General features: G+C 37.0%; 1 protein-coding gene across 1 annotated transcript in view; it reads right to left on the reverse strand.

Annotated features, from left to right (window-relative positions):
* SKAP2 (src kinase associated phosphoprotein 2) overlaps positions 1-13711 on the reverse strand; it is a 116823-nt gene that overhangs the window by 35844 nt on the left and 67268 nt on the right. Inside the window, exons 5-8 of the mRNA XM_055804226.1 lie at positions 11121-11198; positions 10287-10370; positions 1245-1369; positions 275-338 (exon numbers count right to left, since the gene is read on the reverse strand). Coding sequence (XP_055660201.1) covers positions 275-338; positions 1245-1369; positions 10287-10370; positions 11121-11198 — 351 coding nt within the window. The remainder of the gene's footprint in view (positions 1-274; positions 339-1244; positions 1370-10286; positions 10371-11120; positions 11199-13711) is intronic.

The following is a 13711-nucleotide window of genomic DNA, read 5'->3' on the forward strand; positions in this document are numbered from 1 at the left end:
ACCTGGTGCTTACAGTATACTCTGCTAATTTTCTTACAATGTTCATATGAGAAAACTTTCAAGCTAAATACTATTGTTGGAGAAAAACAGAAATCTTACAAAAGGAGAAAGGTCATATAAAAGCTACAACGTGACTGAAAACCAGGACTCGCTATTCAAAACATGGACAAGTAAGAATATTACATATACAAACGTGACAGATACATTAATGGACCGAATCACCATCACTAAGCAGTATTGGCAATAAAGGCTACAGCTTTACGGGCCGACTTACCTTGAATCACAAATTTGACTTGCTGTACCCATTCCTCTGCTTCTTTGGGAGTGGCAGCTGTAAACTGTTAAATGTTTATTAATAACTACTAGCAGTAATGACAAAAACACAACTACAATTTCATTAGCAATAAAAAAAAGGGACTGTAGCATTCTCATCACTTCCTCAAAAAAACATTAGTAATTCTTTTCATGTCTTATGGTACTTTTCTTGCAAGGATGCTTCTTATAATGTACAGCTAATTTTGACAAATTTACGTAATTGAAGGAGAGGATGATGGATTTGAAACTCTGATCAGCAGCTGGCAGCTGTGCAGAAAAAAGCTGCTTCTCTTCATCAATGTCAAAGCCAGAACTGACGAACAAAATTTGCCCTTGACAATTAGAAGACACCCATGAATTTCTTTAGACTGCTGGGTACAGTTTTCTTAAAAATGTTCTTGTCAGACTCCAACACACTACCTGACAGCTTAATTAACTGGCTTTCAACTGCAATCTCAGATATTTAAAACTTATTAAACTTACATTCCATATTGATGTCTAGCTGATAGATCTCTGAATTGCAAAGCTGATATGTGCCTTTACGTAGATTTTCCTTCCAAAGCCATGACCAATACAATATGTATTCAACACCGGTATAAATTTCAACTTTTTTTTGTATTATTTAATTCATCCAAGAAATCACAGACATACTATACAATAGCTATTAAAATGCTAACATTGAAATGACCAGTAGATAAAGATGATAGATTTCCTTGCTCTTGTCCAACAAGATAATATTTGAGGACATACATACATATTTTAAATCAGATTTTTTTCCCTAATATATGAATATATGATATAAGCAAGCAAGTGTTTCCTTTTTTCATTAAGATGTCAGTGAAAGTTGTTTTACTGAAATGTTAATTCAGTAACTGGAATTGTAACGGCTTTATCAATTTAATTTCAAGTCAACATAAAAAGAGTCCAACCTGATAAATGCGCTTATCAGGAGCAGAGATTTCAAAACAGCAATCTTTCTTTGCATCCTTTCGAAGGCTATTATTCATTCTGATGGTGTAGCCCTCTAAGGCAAATTCACCTTTCTGTTGTTTGTCTGTTGGAGATAAAAAACAAAGTTAGAGCTTCATTTACAACAGTGAACGTCAGGGGCTCAGCAGGTTATCGTTTATTCAGATTTTGTTTTCTATTTCATGAATTTTACAAAGAACAGGGAGGTTTTTAGCAAAATGATTAAGTGATGCTTCTGGAGATAAAGCTTTCTTTTAAAGGAAGATGTACACAAAAGTACATTTTTCTGTAGGATGCCTAAGGAATTCCACAGGGGTATGCTTGCAGATGGTGGTCTTATTTAGTAAGAAGTGCATGTTATGACATTTGTATCTAGTGAAAGCCAAGAACTGGAACCTGCAAGACACGTTTCCTATAAATCAGTGTCTCTTTCAGGTTCAGTAAACCAATAGGAAAACCTGTCTAGCTCAGAACTTGCAAAGCTCCCTCCTCAACTAACCACTTCACTCAAAAAATAAACTTCAAACTCCTTTTCAAGCAACTGGAAAAGGTTCCTTTCACATTCTGCTACCCACCCCCAAGCTGTGCCTCCTTTTCACATGGCAGAAATACAGAATGAATTTTGTTATAAACTCAGGTGTGTGTTCCAAAAGTATTTCCTCAACACAGCAAACATTTAGTTAGCTAATAAAAGTACTGAACCCTACCACAGTTTATTATGTAGAGCCATGTGGTTGTTTTAAAGACAATTCTACTTTTCAAAAGGTCTGGTTTATAGAAGTATCACTTAGAACAGGCCTGAGTTTAAATATGCTGCACACTGGGCAAGCAGCACCTGTGTGCTCCTTCTGAGCTCTTCAGACCAAACCCTACATCCAATTTTATGTGCTCTGGCATGTTTTGGTGAATATTAAAAACTTTAAAAACAAACCAAATTGGTAAAAGTAATTCAGTTTTGCAATCTCTGTAGATCACAGTGCAGCATTCAAGCAAAGATAGGCATCATCAGTCACATTTTCTCAGGCAAAGAAAAAAAGTGCAGTTGCAAATGAAGGAAAATGCCATAAGTGTAGTTTTTCTCCACAGTACAGAAAATAATCAATTAACAATAAGCATCAAGCACAGCAGCAAAACTACTTTAAGTATTGCTGAACAGAACTTAGGTGCAAATACAGCATCTATTGCTTATGTTTGTCAACAAAGGAGAAAACTTTTACAGTAGACAAAACAGAAAAAACTACAAATCTCAACATAATTTTGTCATCTTTCTGCAAATTTAATAGGAAAGGAAACCTTTTTCCACTTTTGAGAGGGTGAAAATTGGCTAAGACAGCAACATGAACATCAATGGATGTAAGGGCAGTCACCATACAAATACCCTTGCTAGTAATCTTACATGCATAAAGACACAAATTCTTTGTCCCTTTCACTTTTTTTATGAACTCTCACCCAGGGCAAGTAAATACCAAATAGCACAATTACATGAGAAAATCCAGCACACTGCCCTATTTTCTCTTCTAGTCCCTTCCCCCACAGTAAGTTTTATTTTGCCTTAAGTACTAATGATGCAGTGCTAATATTTTATATTTGCTCAAACCTCCACTCCTATATCAAACAGCACACAGATGCAAAACTCATGGAATTGCACCAAGGCAGCTATTAGAAATAATAATTTGCAATAGGTTAACTAGGTCCCCTTTTAAAGAAATTCATTTCTGCCTAGAAATGTTATTGCTCCCTCACTTGTGACCTCAGGGAAAAGAAGTGAAACATTAAATTCTCACTATCCCATGCTGGAGGTTTATCAAAACCCAAGAATATAGGAGCACACCAGACAGAATAAACAAACACCATGTCCAAAAGGTAAAAACATTTTGTCAGGATAAAAATCAGGCAAGCATTCAAATTTAGTCTCTTGGATTCTTTCTGAGCCTGCTTCTCTGTGACGTGGATGATCCCTTTTATGGCAATACAGTTCGTCAGAGCTAATGTCAGATGACCTCTGAACTCATTCTTTCAAAGAGCATTACATTGAAAACACAAGGGTGCTGTACTTTGCACTGGAAGGGGAATGCGGTGCATAATATCCATATTGCATTTGATGGCTTCATTGTTTACATTGTCTTTGTCTTACCTCTCTGAACATGCTATTCCAGTGCTAATGAAAATCACCTGTATGCACCACCAAAAAATACATATATCCTTTGGTATTAAATCCTTTCACTGACCTTTACAGCAACAGACTAGTCATAGGATTGCTACTTTTGCTTCTAACTCTCCGTGCAGTGAAGGACCTCTAAGTCCAGTGCAGCATTACGCACTTGCTTAAAATGTTGACCATGAGGAAATTTTAAGACCGTGAGATACTTCACAGCCCTGACCCAGAGCCCACTGAAGTAGATAGAAAGACTCTCCATATGCATTCACACTCTCTGGGGCAGCAAGCCAGAGATAGGACCTGGTATGACCTGAGAAACAGCTCCACAAATCCAGAATGGCAGGACACAGGTCAGCTATAGCTCAGCTGCATGCTCTGATGGTGACAGGCACTGGAGGTCTACAAATCCCAGTTGCTCTTGAAGAATACACCTTTCCAAGTAGGACTGGAGACCAACTCCACCACTTGATCACCGTGGAGCAAACCACGACCCATGGTAGCTGTTTGGCCAGGCACAGTAGTCAGGTGCAGGCTTGAAGACAGGGCCATCTTGTAATCAATCAGACCTGATGATCATCTCACCTTCATTTATCAGCAAAGGCATGCAGCTGCATAGGCGTGCAGACAGACCTGGCTTTCAATTTAAAGCTGCCCAGTGAAGTTAATGCCTCAGTGATTTCTGTGAAGTTCCACAATCAGAGTCATGTTGTTTATATCAGAACTATTTTCTGGAGACTGGGCTTTAGGGAGAGTTAAACAGTTTTTGATGTTTTAAAAATTTCAAAGACAAGTATTTTAAATGGATACTTAAAATTAGATGTAGTTGGTTTTTATGGTGGGTGCCTTAGAAGTAGCTTCAGGAAGCACATCTACATTACAGAGCTTTCACTTTCATTTTGAACCCTCAAACCAGAACCTGAGTTTTGCCTAGCCAGGAATACAACAGCATATTTAGGAGGAACTAGGGAGAGACATGTGGATGGAACATACTTCTCTGAAGAACAATTAACATTCTTGCTGCCTCTTATTTTCTCAAGATAGGGCTTTGCAATTCAACAATGGGAAACCCTTAAGTTGTCCCAGAACAACATAGAATTGTAAAAAGTATAATGCTATCAGCCTTGTAAAAACAAAACAAACAAAAAAAATCATGATCATCATCGAGCTTAAGTTGTTCTACAATTAAGTCCAACCTCGTTTCAGAATAAACTGTTCTTTTCTTTGCTCTCATCTCCTCATCCTTCTGTTCCCTTCTCCTATCAGACACACAACAGAAAAATCTATCTGGGTCTGTGTAGATCATTTTGCATCAAAAATGCAGAATTGTAAAAAGGTAGTATAACAGAGTGGGGAGTCAGGCACTAAGTATTAAACAAAAAAAGAAGTCAAAACTAGTACATAGATATTTGAGAGAAATAAATATGAGGGGCTATATTTAAAATAGAGAAAACAGATCTGAATGAAATTTGAGAGCTACTTCAAACATTTTTCTTACATATAAAGGTCATTCATCCTAAAAATAGTGAAATGTTGTTAACAACGGAAACAGGGCCAATATTATATTGGGGGAAAAAAAGAGTCTCAAGGGAAGCAGAGAAAAAGGGTTTTGAGTAACCTTGCATAACTGAGTCCATGGGAACTTTTAAAACAAAGAAGGGTAAACCTTCAATGGGGTCTTGAAATGATTGGGTTGTAAATTTGAGGCCTAAGGCAATGTGCCCATATTATTAGCACATGTAAAAAGAATTAGTGCATATTTTTTTCTGAAGAACAGAAAGGACTTCGATAGTAGAGAGGAAAGAAGTTACAGAGAAAGGCAAAAGGAACAAAGGCAAACAGAAAAATTTCAGAGAGCGATAAAGCATTCATAGATACTATTCTAATCTATAATTTAACTCTCTCCATCTTGAAATTAAGAGCCTGTAAGATTTTATGGTTTACAAGCCTTCATGCTAAAACGTAGTTTCACATACTTTTCCATACGCAGGATGTCAGCTTTCTAAAAATAGTAAGTGCCAGTATCTCCAAAATGGTAATTCTTTTTCCAGCTTTTGGAACAGTCCTTTCCAAACACGTCAATAGGAGTTCTTCCCTTTCAGACAGCAGATCTGAAATACAACTGATTTTGGTTTTCCCTTTCCTTTAATCTAGTCCTCTGAGAAATCTAAATTTAAAAAAAATGAAGGAATAGAAGCAATGATTGAAACACCTTATTTAGAGCACCAGTTGTTTATATTCAGTTTGCTTATGCTCAATCATTATTTTCTAAATAACATACTATTAATGGCAAGCGTGCCTCTCGAAGTCTGAATTTAACATTCTCATAGCAGAAGATTCAGTACTCATTAGATAGATGCCTTTGATTGCCATCACCCTGCTACAACAAAGTCCTGCTGAACATTCACAATTCCTGCAGATTTCAATTATGGACTCTGTCAAAAGTGAAGTCTGAACTAAACCAGGATTTTTGCCTTTCCTATGTGGTTGTTCAGAGAAGGAAGACTAAGAGAAGGAGGTCTGTAGCTAAAAGCAAAAAGATACTTCCAACAGCTTTCCATTGGGTTTGTATATCTTTCGTCACTCCTAGAAGGAGAAATTTGCAACCTTAGCATGTGGCAGAAATTCCAGTAGCCTGGTAGGTAAGTCACTAGGACAGATTTTCAAATACAGCTCTAATTAGGTTTCCCTCTCCCTTAATATTGTTCACTCACCAAGTTCTTCAAAAAAACAAGACACAAAATAAAACAAAACCTCTCTTTCGCACAAAGAGATGTAGTCCATCCATTGGCCTGGCCACCACTATCTTACTATTCAGAGAAATCCATTTTAAAAATAAAAAATAATAATTGGCAAAAAAACCACTCAAGAGTTGTCTAAAAGCCTCTGAATTATCCTCCTCTTCAACATCGTATTACTGGCAGGCAGGCAGATACCATTTTCAAGTTATAAAAATGAAAATAAATTTTTAGTGCCCATTAACAGAGAGGAAAATTACCATGATGTTATCAATTACTGTCTTGCTAAACATTTAGCTGATCTCTCCAGTTTGCTGAGACAGAAGGGCATATAACATCGTGGCCTAGTGAGGAAGAAGTAATGAAGCCACTAATTCATTCATTTATAAAGCAACAAATTAACTTTCCTTCTTCATATGCACTTTGAGGTCTGAAAGGTTAGCCGTACCACCTAGCTGCCTTAGTACAGGAACTGCCAGAGATCATATAGAAAAACGATATGCAAACAGGGTGCCCAAGTCAGGATGCAATTGCATGGAAGCAAAGAAAAGGGAAGGTCTAGAAAAGGTTTATGGAAGGAAAGACTGAAAAGGACGACCAGGCAAGCTTCTGGAAATCCAAGCCAGCTCTGACATTTGAACATGCTTCTCTGCAATGTTGTGGGCCACATGCTGGCAACAGGTACTGCAGCACAAGCACAAATACACATGTGCTTCCTGCGATACCTATTTCTGACACATAATTAGGTCAAACCTTTAAGCCTTGTTCCTCCATCTACTCCATATATCATCGATCAGTGAAAGAAAAAACGTTGGTGATTCACTTAGACCTGTCTATATTGCAGGGATAAATAACATTGTTTCACTATCCAATGCTCACCAAATGTATGAGAAAATAGAGGAGGAAACAAGACAATCATTAGCCTGCAGGCATCACAACTGTTAAAAGAATGCTTGTAGTTTCTTAGATGAGCACACACACAAACACACAGTCATTTACTGTATTTTTACAGGCTTTAGCTTGTACTATATTCTCCTGGATTAGGTCTCATATTTTTCATCATTCAGTCTTAATAAATGATTCTGAAACTTTTCCTTACATGTTTTTGTGAACTTTAAACACTTCCACACTTCTTGCTTTCCCCGTGTAAAAAGCAGAAAGAAGAATTAAAAGTGTTTTGGAAACAACAAACCTACACAACCTAATAAAAAGGCATCCTATAGCCTCACATTTAGCACTCAGTTACATTTACACTGATACTTAAGCATGAAAATCAAACCCTGGCCAACAGAATAGACACTGCGCAAGACACAAAATAACCTTCACAGATTATTCACCAAGGTGTCCAGTTTTAAACATATACGCAATGCAAAACAAGCCAAGCAGGACCCAGAAATTCCTGCTGCCTCTCTGCCTTACATCCCACAATACACAGGCACGAGCACTACATTACCCGTTAAAAGTGACGTGAGCAGCAGGACTGAGCACATACTGAATCCTCATCTCTCTTCAAACCAGGCTCACGTCAACGAGGGGGAATTTTCCTGTTGTGTGAATCAGCCCTGGAACCTGTTAGAACCCAGGGCCCAGCTGATACAAAACATCTGCAGACACTGCACAGGCCAGGGCAGACCGGCATCATTTAGACAGATGCCATCCCCACAGTTCAGGAGTTGGCAGCAATTTGCACAAAGCCACGCAAATGCACACTTCACCACCGTCCTGCAGGCTGGAAGAACACATACTGATTTTCCATGTGGTCCAAGTTATCAGCATCAAGGGTCACAGCAAAAGAAGAAGGGCCCCAACACAACAGCATACTACAGCAGGTACCACTGCTGGCTGCAACAGTGGGAGTGAAAACAGTTTCAGGTTCTTCCAGTGACTAAATGCCACGTCTCCTCAGGACTGTCTCATCGCACAAGTCGTCCATGCTGACATGCAGCCTGCAGTTAAACAGCATGATAAACACCAGCACATACATTCACAACCACCGGTTTCAGCAGCAAACTAGTTTGCCATGGACCTACAGCAGTCGCCAGTATCTAGTTTCCACACAGCGATGGCAACTGGCTTCTGCACTGGAACAGGCAACTTTATGTATTATGGCATCAGAGGGCTGAAGAAAGTACCTCCGATCAGTCTAGAAAAAAGCTTTCTTCTTCAATGGCAGCTTCTGGAATGACTGTTGGTCATCTCAGATCTGCAAGACGAAACGATTCCACCATGCTGCAGGAGTTTTTCTACACTAACAGCACCAGTCACATGGAAGTAGGGCAGAAATTCGTCCATCTGATTTTTTTGCTTCCTCCACGAGCTACTGTTTGGAGTCCAGCCCACACAATTCCCATGGACTGTGTGCCTCTCCCACATTAGGTTACAGTTAGGAAGATCTCCCCCAAAAAATCTGCAGCCTACAAAACCTATAAATATATAAGCCAGAGCATCTGTGTATAGATCCATAAAGAAAAGAGATCCCACAGTATATCACAGGCAATTCCTAACATGACACCAACCTGCCAAGTGCTAGGGAACAAGTTTCCATGTATCAACTTTCAGCACTGGTATTAGAAGTTACAACACAGCCTTGATAGTCAGGTTGTTACAAAAGAAAGAAAAGAAAAAAAAAAAAAAAAAAAAAAAAGAAGGGTGGGAAAGGGCAGGTGGGCAATTTCCTGCCTCAATCCAAAAACCATATGCTAGAAAGCATAAATAATGATTAGCATAGACACAAAGGAGAAAGAAAAAAAAAAAAGAGTAAAATTATCAAGCTTTTTCTTTTCTTCCTCCAAAAACTAGCAGAGGAAAAGACAAAGATTTAAAAACTCATAACAATCTTTAAGAACTAGCAAAACTGATTAAAATATTTGCCATTTTTTAAGTACTGGGTAACATATAACTATATAAAAACAAACAGCACACGATACTTTTCCAGATAAAGAAATAAATCATTACTGACAAATCAGTGTTAAGTCACACCTCCGCAAAATTTTTCAATAAAGATTGTTTACGCTTTTGAAGCTTAATCAATCCATAAATCCCAAAGAAAGAGTAAAGAAGAAAAGGGAACATTTAGCAGATAAGCTAACAATAGTCTGGAAACAGGAACTATCATGGGAAACTGTAGCAAGATGAAAACTGGACTTAGAATTAGACCCTTATTTCTTTGGAATTAAAGAAAGAATGAGTTTAAATAGGTCAGCAAATTGAGGAATGAAACAAACTGGATCAAATTAAATTAGTCTTTGAATAAAACAACACAAAATAACCACCTGCACTAACCTCAAGTAAAGTCACCCAAACATAAGCAGAAGGAAAAAAAACCTTCAATGTAAAGTCTGCCCAGAAATAAGTATTTGGGGGTGGGGGGAGACATAATTACACTTTCTAAAGTTGCTCAGACATATCTTTATATCACTTGTTTTACCCTTAAACATCAAATACACTTGGCACACAATTTAAAGGATATTTTATTTGACTGTCAATTTTAAAAATTCAAAGCGATATCCCAACATTTATGCCAGCTTCTCTTTAAACTGGCTATTAAAAGTTAAAAGTCACCTTCAGAAGCTGGTTTCAGTCTCCACGACTAGCTTTTAATTAAATATATTACGTCTTTCTAGCTTTTTCAAAACATAAGCTATTTAGAAAGAAACACAGAGCTCTACTATGCAGTTTTGGAACTAAAATTTTCCTGGATAGAACCATCCTTAAAGAATTCGGAAGGTATAATTGCTAGAGGGTGTTTTAAAATTAAAATTCTATTTGGACAGAAAGAATATTTTCTGTCCAGTAAATCAACTACCAGCATACTATCAAATCAAATAGCTCTCGCTGTTATTGGCACACAAAGTAGCTTTACAAGTAACTTAATCTTTTTGCTCAGTTTCCCTGCTTTAGAAAATGAGCACATCACTTACAGATTCTGAAGAATATTTACTCATTTTTAAAATTCACAGCACTGTTTAAGAACAAACTAACCTCTTGAAATTTTCACCTATTTTCTTAAAATTACCTTAGATTCACAGTTTCCAATTCCACTAAAGCTTTCATATTCTTTTGTGCATTAAAAGATTATTTTTATAGTTTATCATCATTATTATAATTACCTTTGTCACTTCCATAATAATAGAAGACCGTCTTACTGATAGCACACCAACGTTTCTGCCATTCAAAGCCAAGAAAACTGTGATCTGCAATTAATATAATTTGTGTTATATCACTTTATGTCATTATTAAACACAAATATGTTACTTCTTTTCATGGGTGAGGTAAGAGGGAGGAAGAGGTAGGAAAGGTGCTAAGGAAATGAAAGAAAATCTGGATATGAAGAAGAGAAATGTATGGCACTGGGAATGAAATTAGAAATGAAAGAATAAAAATTGGTGGTAAGAAAAGAAATGAGAATTTGAAATCATATACGGAGAGAAGTCATGTGTAACATTAAATATAAGGAAATAATGAACAACTTCCTAAATATTTCCTAGAGTTATTGCAGCATTAAGTGGGTATTAAAGTGACAATGTAAGATTTATTGAATCAAGGTAAATATTGACTGAACCAAAGCTGAGATCAATATTTGGCCTCTTGAAGGAAAATAAATCTTGATGCTCAGTGAAACATGAAGTCAACATATGGTACTTTTACATACGTTCCTAATGTTTTCTTCAAAAATATCTGAAAGTCTCTGAATTATGGCTGACAGTGGACTTTCATAGCATGATTTTGTTAGTCAATAAAGAAATAAGATTTTCTTTTCATACTACAGGAGCAATTATGTGCTGTGCTTCTTTTGCATAGCAATGCTTCAACATTTCGGCTTCTATTTAATTTTACCTATCGCTCCTGTTTAAAGTCATCTGCATGTATAATATCAAATACTGACACATGGACTTCCCAGATACAAAATATGCACTATTTTCATAAAGATTGTTGAGACTTACCTTTTCTGCGTTTTTCCAGGTATCCAGCCTTCAGAACAAACTGAAGATCCTGAGCTGCAATAGGAGGAAACTGATTCCCTGAAAGAAAAATAAATTCTGTAAAGCACCACTTTTGAAGAAAAATGCTGTAGTAGTGTTAATAAACTTACAGATTTTACATTGTCAATATGCAGGAGCTACTGGAAAAAACAATTCTAGTAACTACTATGCCAGATTATTTTATGTACACAAACCCTCCAATTATAAATGTCAGAGCTGTTACTGCTGTCCTCACCACTTCAGTAAGGAAAAACGTAGCTGTATAGCAGGCCCTGCAAGTCTCAGAAGGAAAAATATATAATTAAACAAAGCTATGGCAACTTAGAAAACATTCATTTGTGTTCTGAACGTGTTCTGTAAAGCAAGTAGGATAATGAAAGCAGTAATTTTTCAAATGTGCAAACAAAATCAAGTATCACAACGCAACGCCAATCAGGAATACAGTTTTCAATACCAGCTTCATACAAAAACCATCCTGAAACAACATACAAGGTGATGATCCCCTATTACATTGTCTACGAAAAGAAACCAAACCAGATGAAGAGATAATAAGAGGTGATCCCTGCTTTTGACAGACATTGCTGAATTTGCAATATGCCACAAAAGTATTGTCTATAGGATCTATAAGGCGATACTGGATAAACCAAAGACACTGCACAGAAATTTACAAAATTATTGATCCACATGTTTTGTAGAACATGGCTGCATCTGGAAAATACTGAGTATGTTCCACTGTATTATTTCCTTTTTCTCAGCTGCTAACTCATAGCTAGGAGCATGAGACTGACCAGCTGGCCCTGCCTCAACTTCAAATAGAAGTCTAGATGTTAAAAACTACGTTTCCCATTCTGCATCTTTTCACTCCTAAAACAACAGAACTGTTTAAATGGAAGTCCTAGTATTAACAACAGGAAAATATTAGATATGTCTAACTATTAACATGTATATAAAAGTCATACTCTTTACAACAAGCAAAAAAGCAAAACAAAAGCTATATCCTGTGCTCCTGGGTTTTTTGTTAAGTGCATGTGAGCATCACAGTGAAGTTCCTACTGCTTATTATCATCAAATATTCATAAAAGCCACTGTAGGTAGATGGCAAGTTTACAAAGCAACAATTATTCATCAAAAAATATGTAATTTCATTAAGTTCTACCAATACAAAGATACAAAAAAGGACTGATATCAGCAGACAACGCCTGTGCTAAAAAAAAAAAAAACCAAACAAAAACCAAACAAAAAAAAAAACCACAACACAAACCGCACACTTTAAAATATGCAGTGTGGGTTAAAGATCAATTGTCTGACCCTGAACAAAGAACACTATCTCTGGAAGGTGATGCCAACTTCCTGGATTTTTAGGTTGTCACTTAAAATAGAAATTTTTTTAATCAGTGTCCACAAATGAGTTGGTTTATGGTAGACTTAAATACGGTAGTGGAAGGGAAGCAACAAGAAAAAGACAGGAACACACAGGGAATGTTATTTTTTAAAGTATGACAACAGTCAAAATGAGTCTGCATTCTGTAAATACAGCTGGCTTTTTAGACAAAAAAAAAGATTTTGTTGGATATCATAAGGTAGTAGACAGAATTTTATATACATTGACACTTCCACTGAGGTTCTTTTTTATTAATATTATTTTTAAAGATCAGGAGTACACTAGGTTGTTATTTAAGCTTCTATGGAATTTTTACTACTGTATTAAAGATACAAGATTTGTGGCTCCACGTACGTGCGTTACAAAATGATGCAGCTGTCCCCTTGCTTGACATTATGCAATCAGAAAACAAAGACACTCGCTGGCTGGTATGTGGGAAGTTTGTTACTTAACAACATGACCTAATGATGATACTAGGAGTGGGGGAGGTGTAGAGTTTTACAAATATACATAGTGTGCTGCTTTATATTGGTCATTGGGAGGCATCAGTGTGCAACACTTACAGCTTTGCCTCTTCCAGTAGGGCTCATTTTAGAACACTGCATCCCCACAGATGTGGAAGACATACAACCTAATTAAACAAATAAACAAAACCAGTTCACTCTTTAAATTTTTTATTTTAAGAATTTCAACCACTGTTTGGATCTAATTGTATACATTATCGTTGGTGTCAGTCTGGGTTTTGATGAGGCAGCTTGGCAAGTGAACATTTAGTGAGCAGCGAAATCAAATGGGACACACAGTACCAGAGAAACACATACTTGGGGGTGTCCTTCATCTTATTGTGTCTGTAGGTAGAAGCTCATCTGAATTGACTAATTCGGAGTCAAAACCCTACTCTCAGTTTTGCTACTTCTGCCGAGACAAGTCCAGATAAATTTGACTACAGCTTTTTCTGAAACTACATTTATTTTGCATAGGGCACTGAAAGCTTGCAAGGAAAAGAACCTTCATGAAAAAAGGTAGTTTTCCCACTCTTCTGGTGACACTGCAGAAGGAAGTCCTCCTCCCACCCTCAACCTGTAGAGATGCCAGTTTCTTTTTCTGTTCCTCAAAGCATGAGGCTGTTACTCCATGAAACAAGCAGCGGCTGGTCAGCCCCACTGCCACT

Source organism: Falco peregrinus, chromosome 5 (genome assembly GCF_023634155.1).
Source record: "Falco peregrinus isolate bFalPer1 chromosome 5, bFalPer1.pri, whole genome shotgun sequence".
Classification (NCBI taxonomy): domain Eukaryota; kingdom Metazoa; phylum Chordata; class Aves; order Falconiformes; family Falconidae; genus Falco; species Falco peregrinus.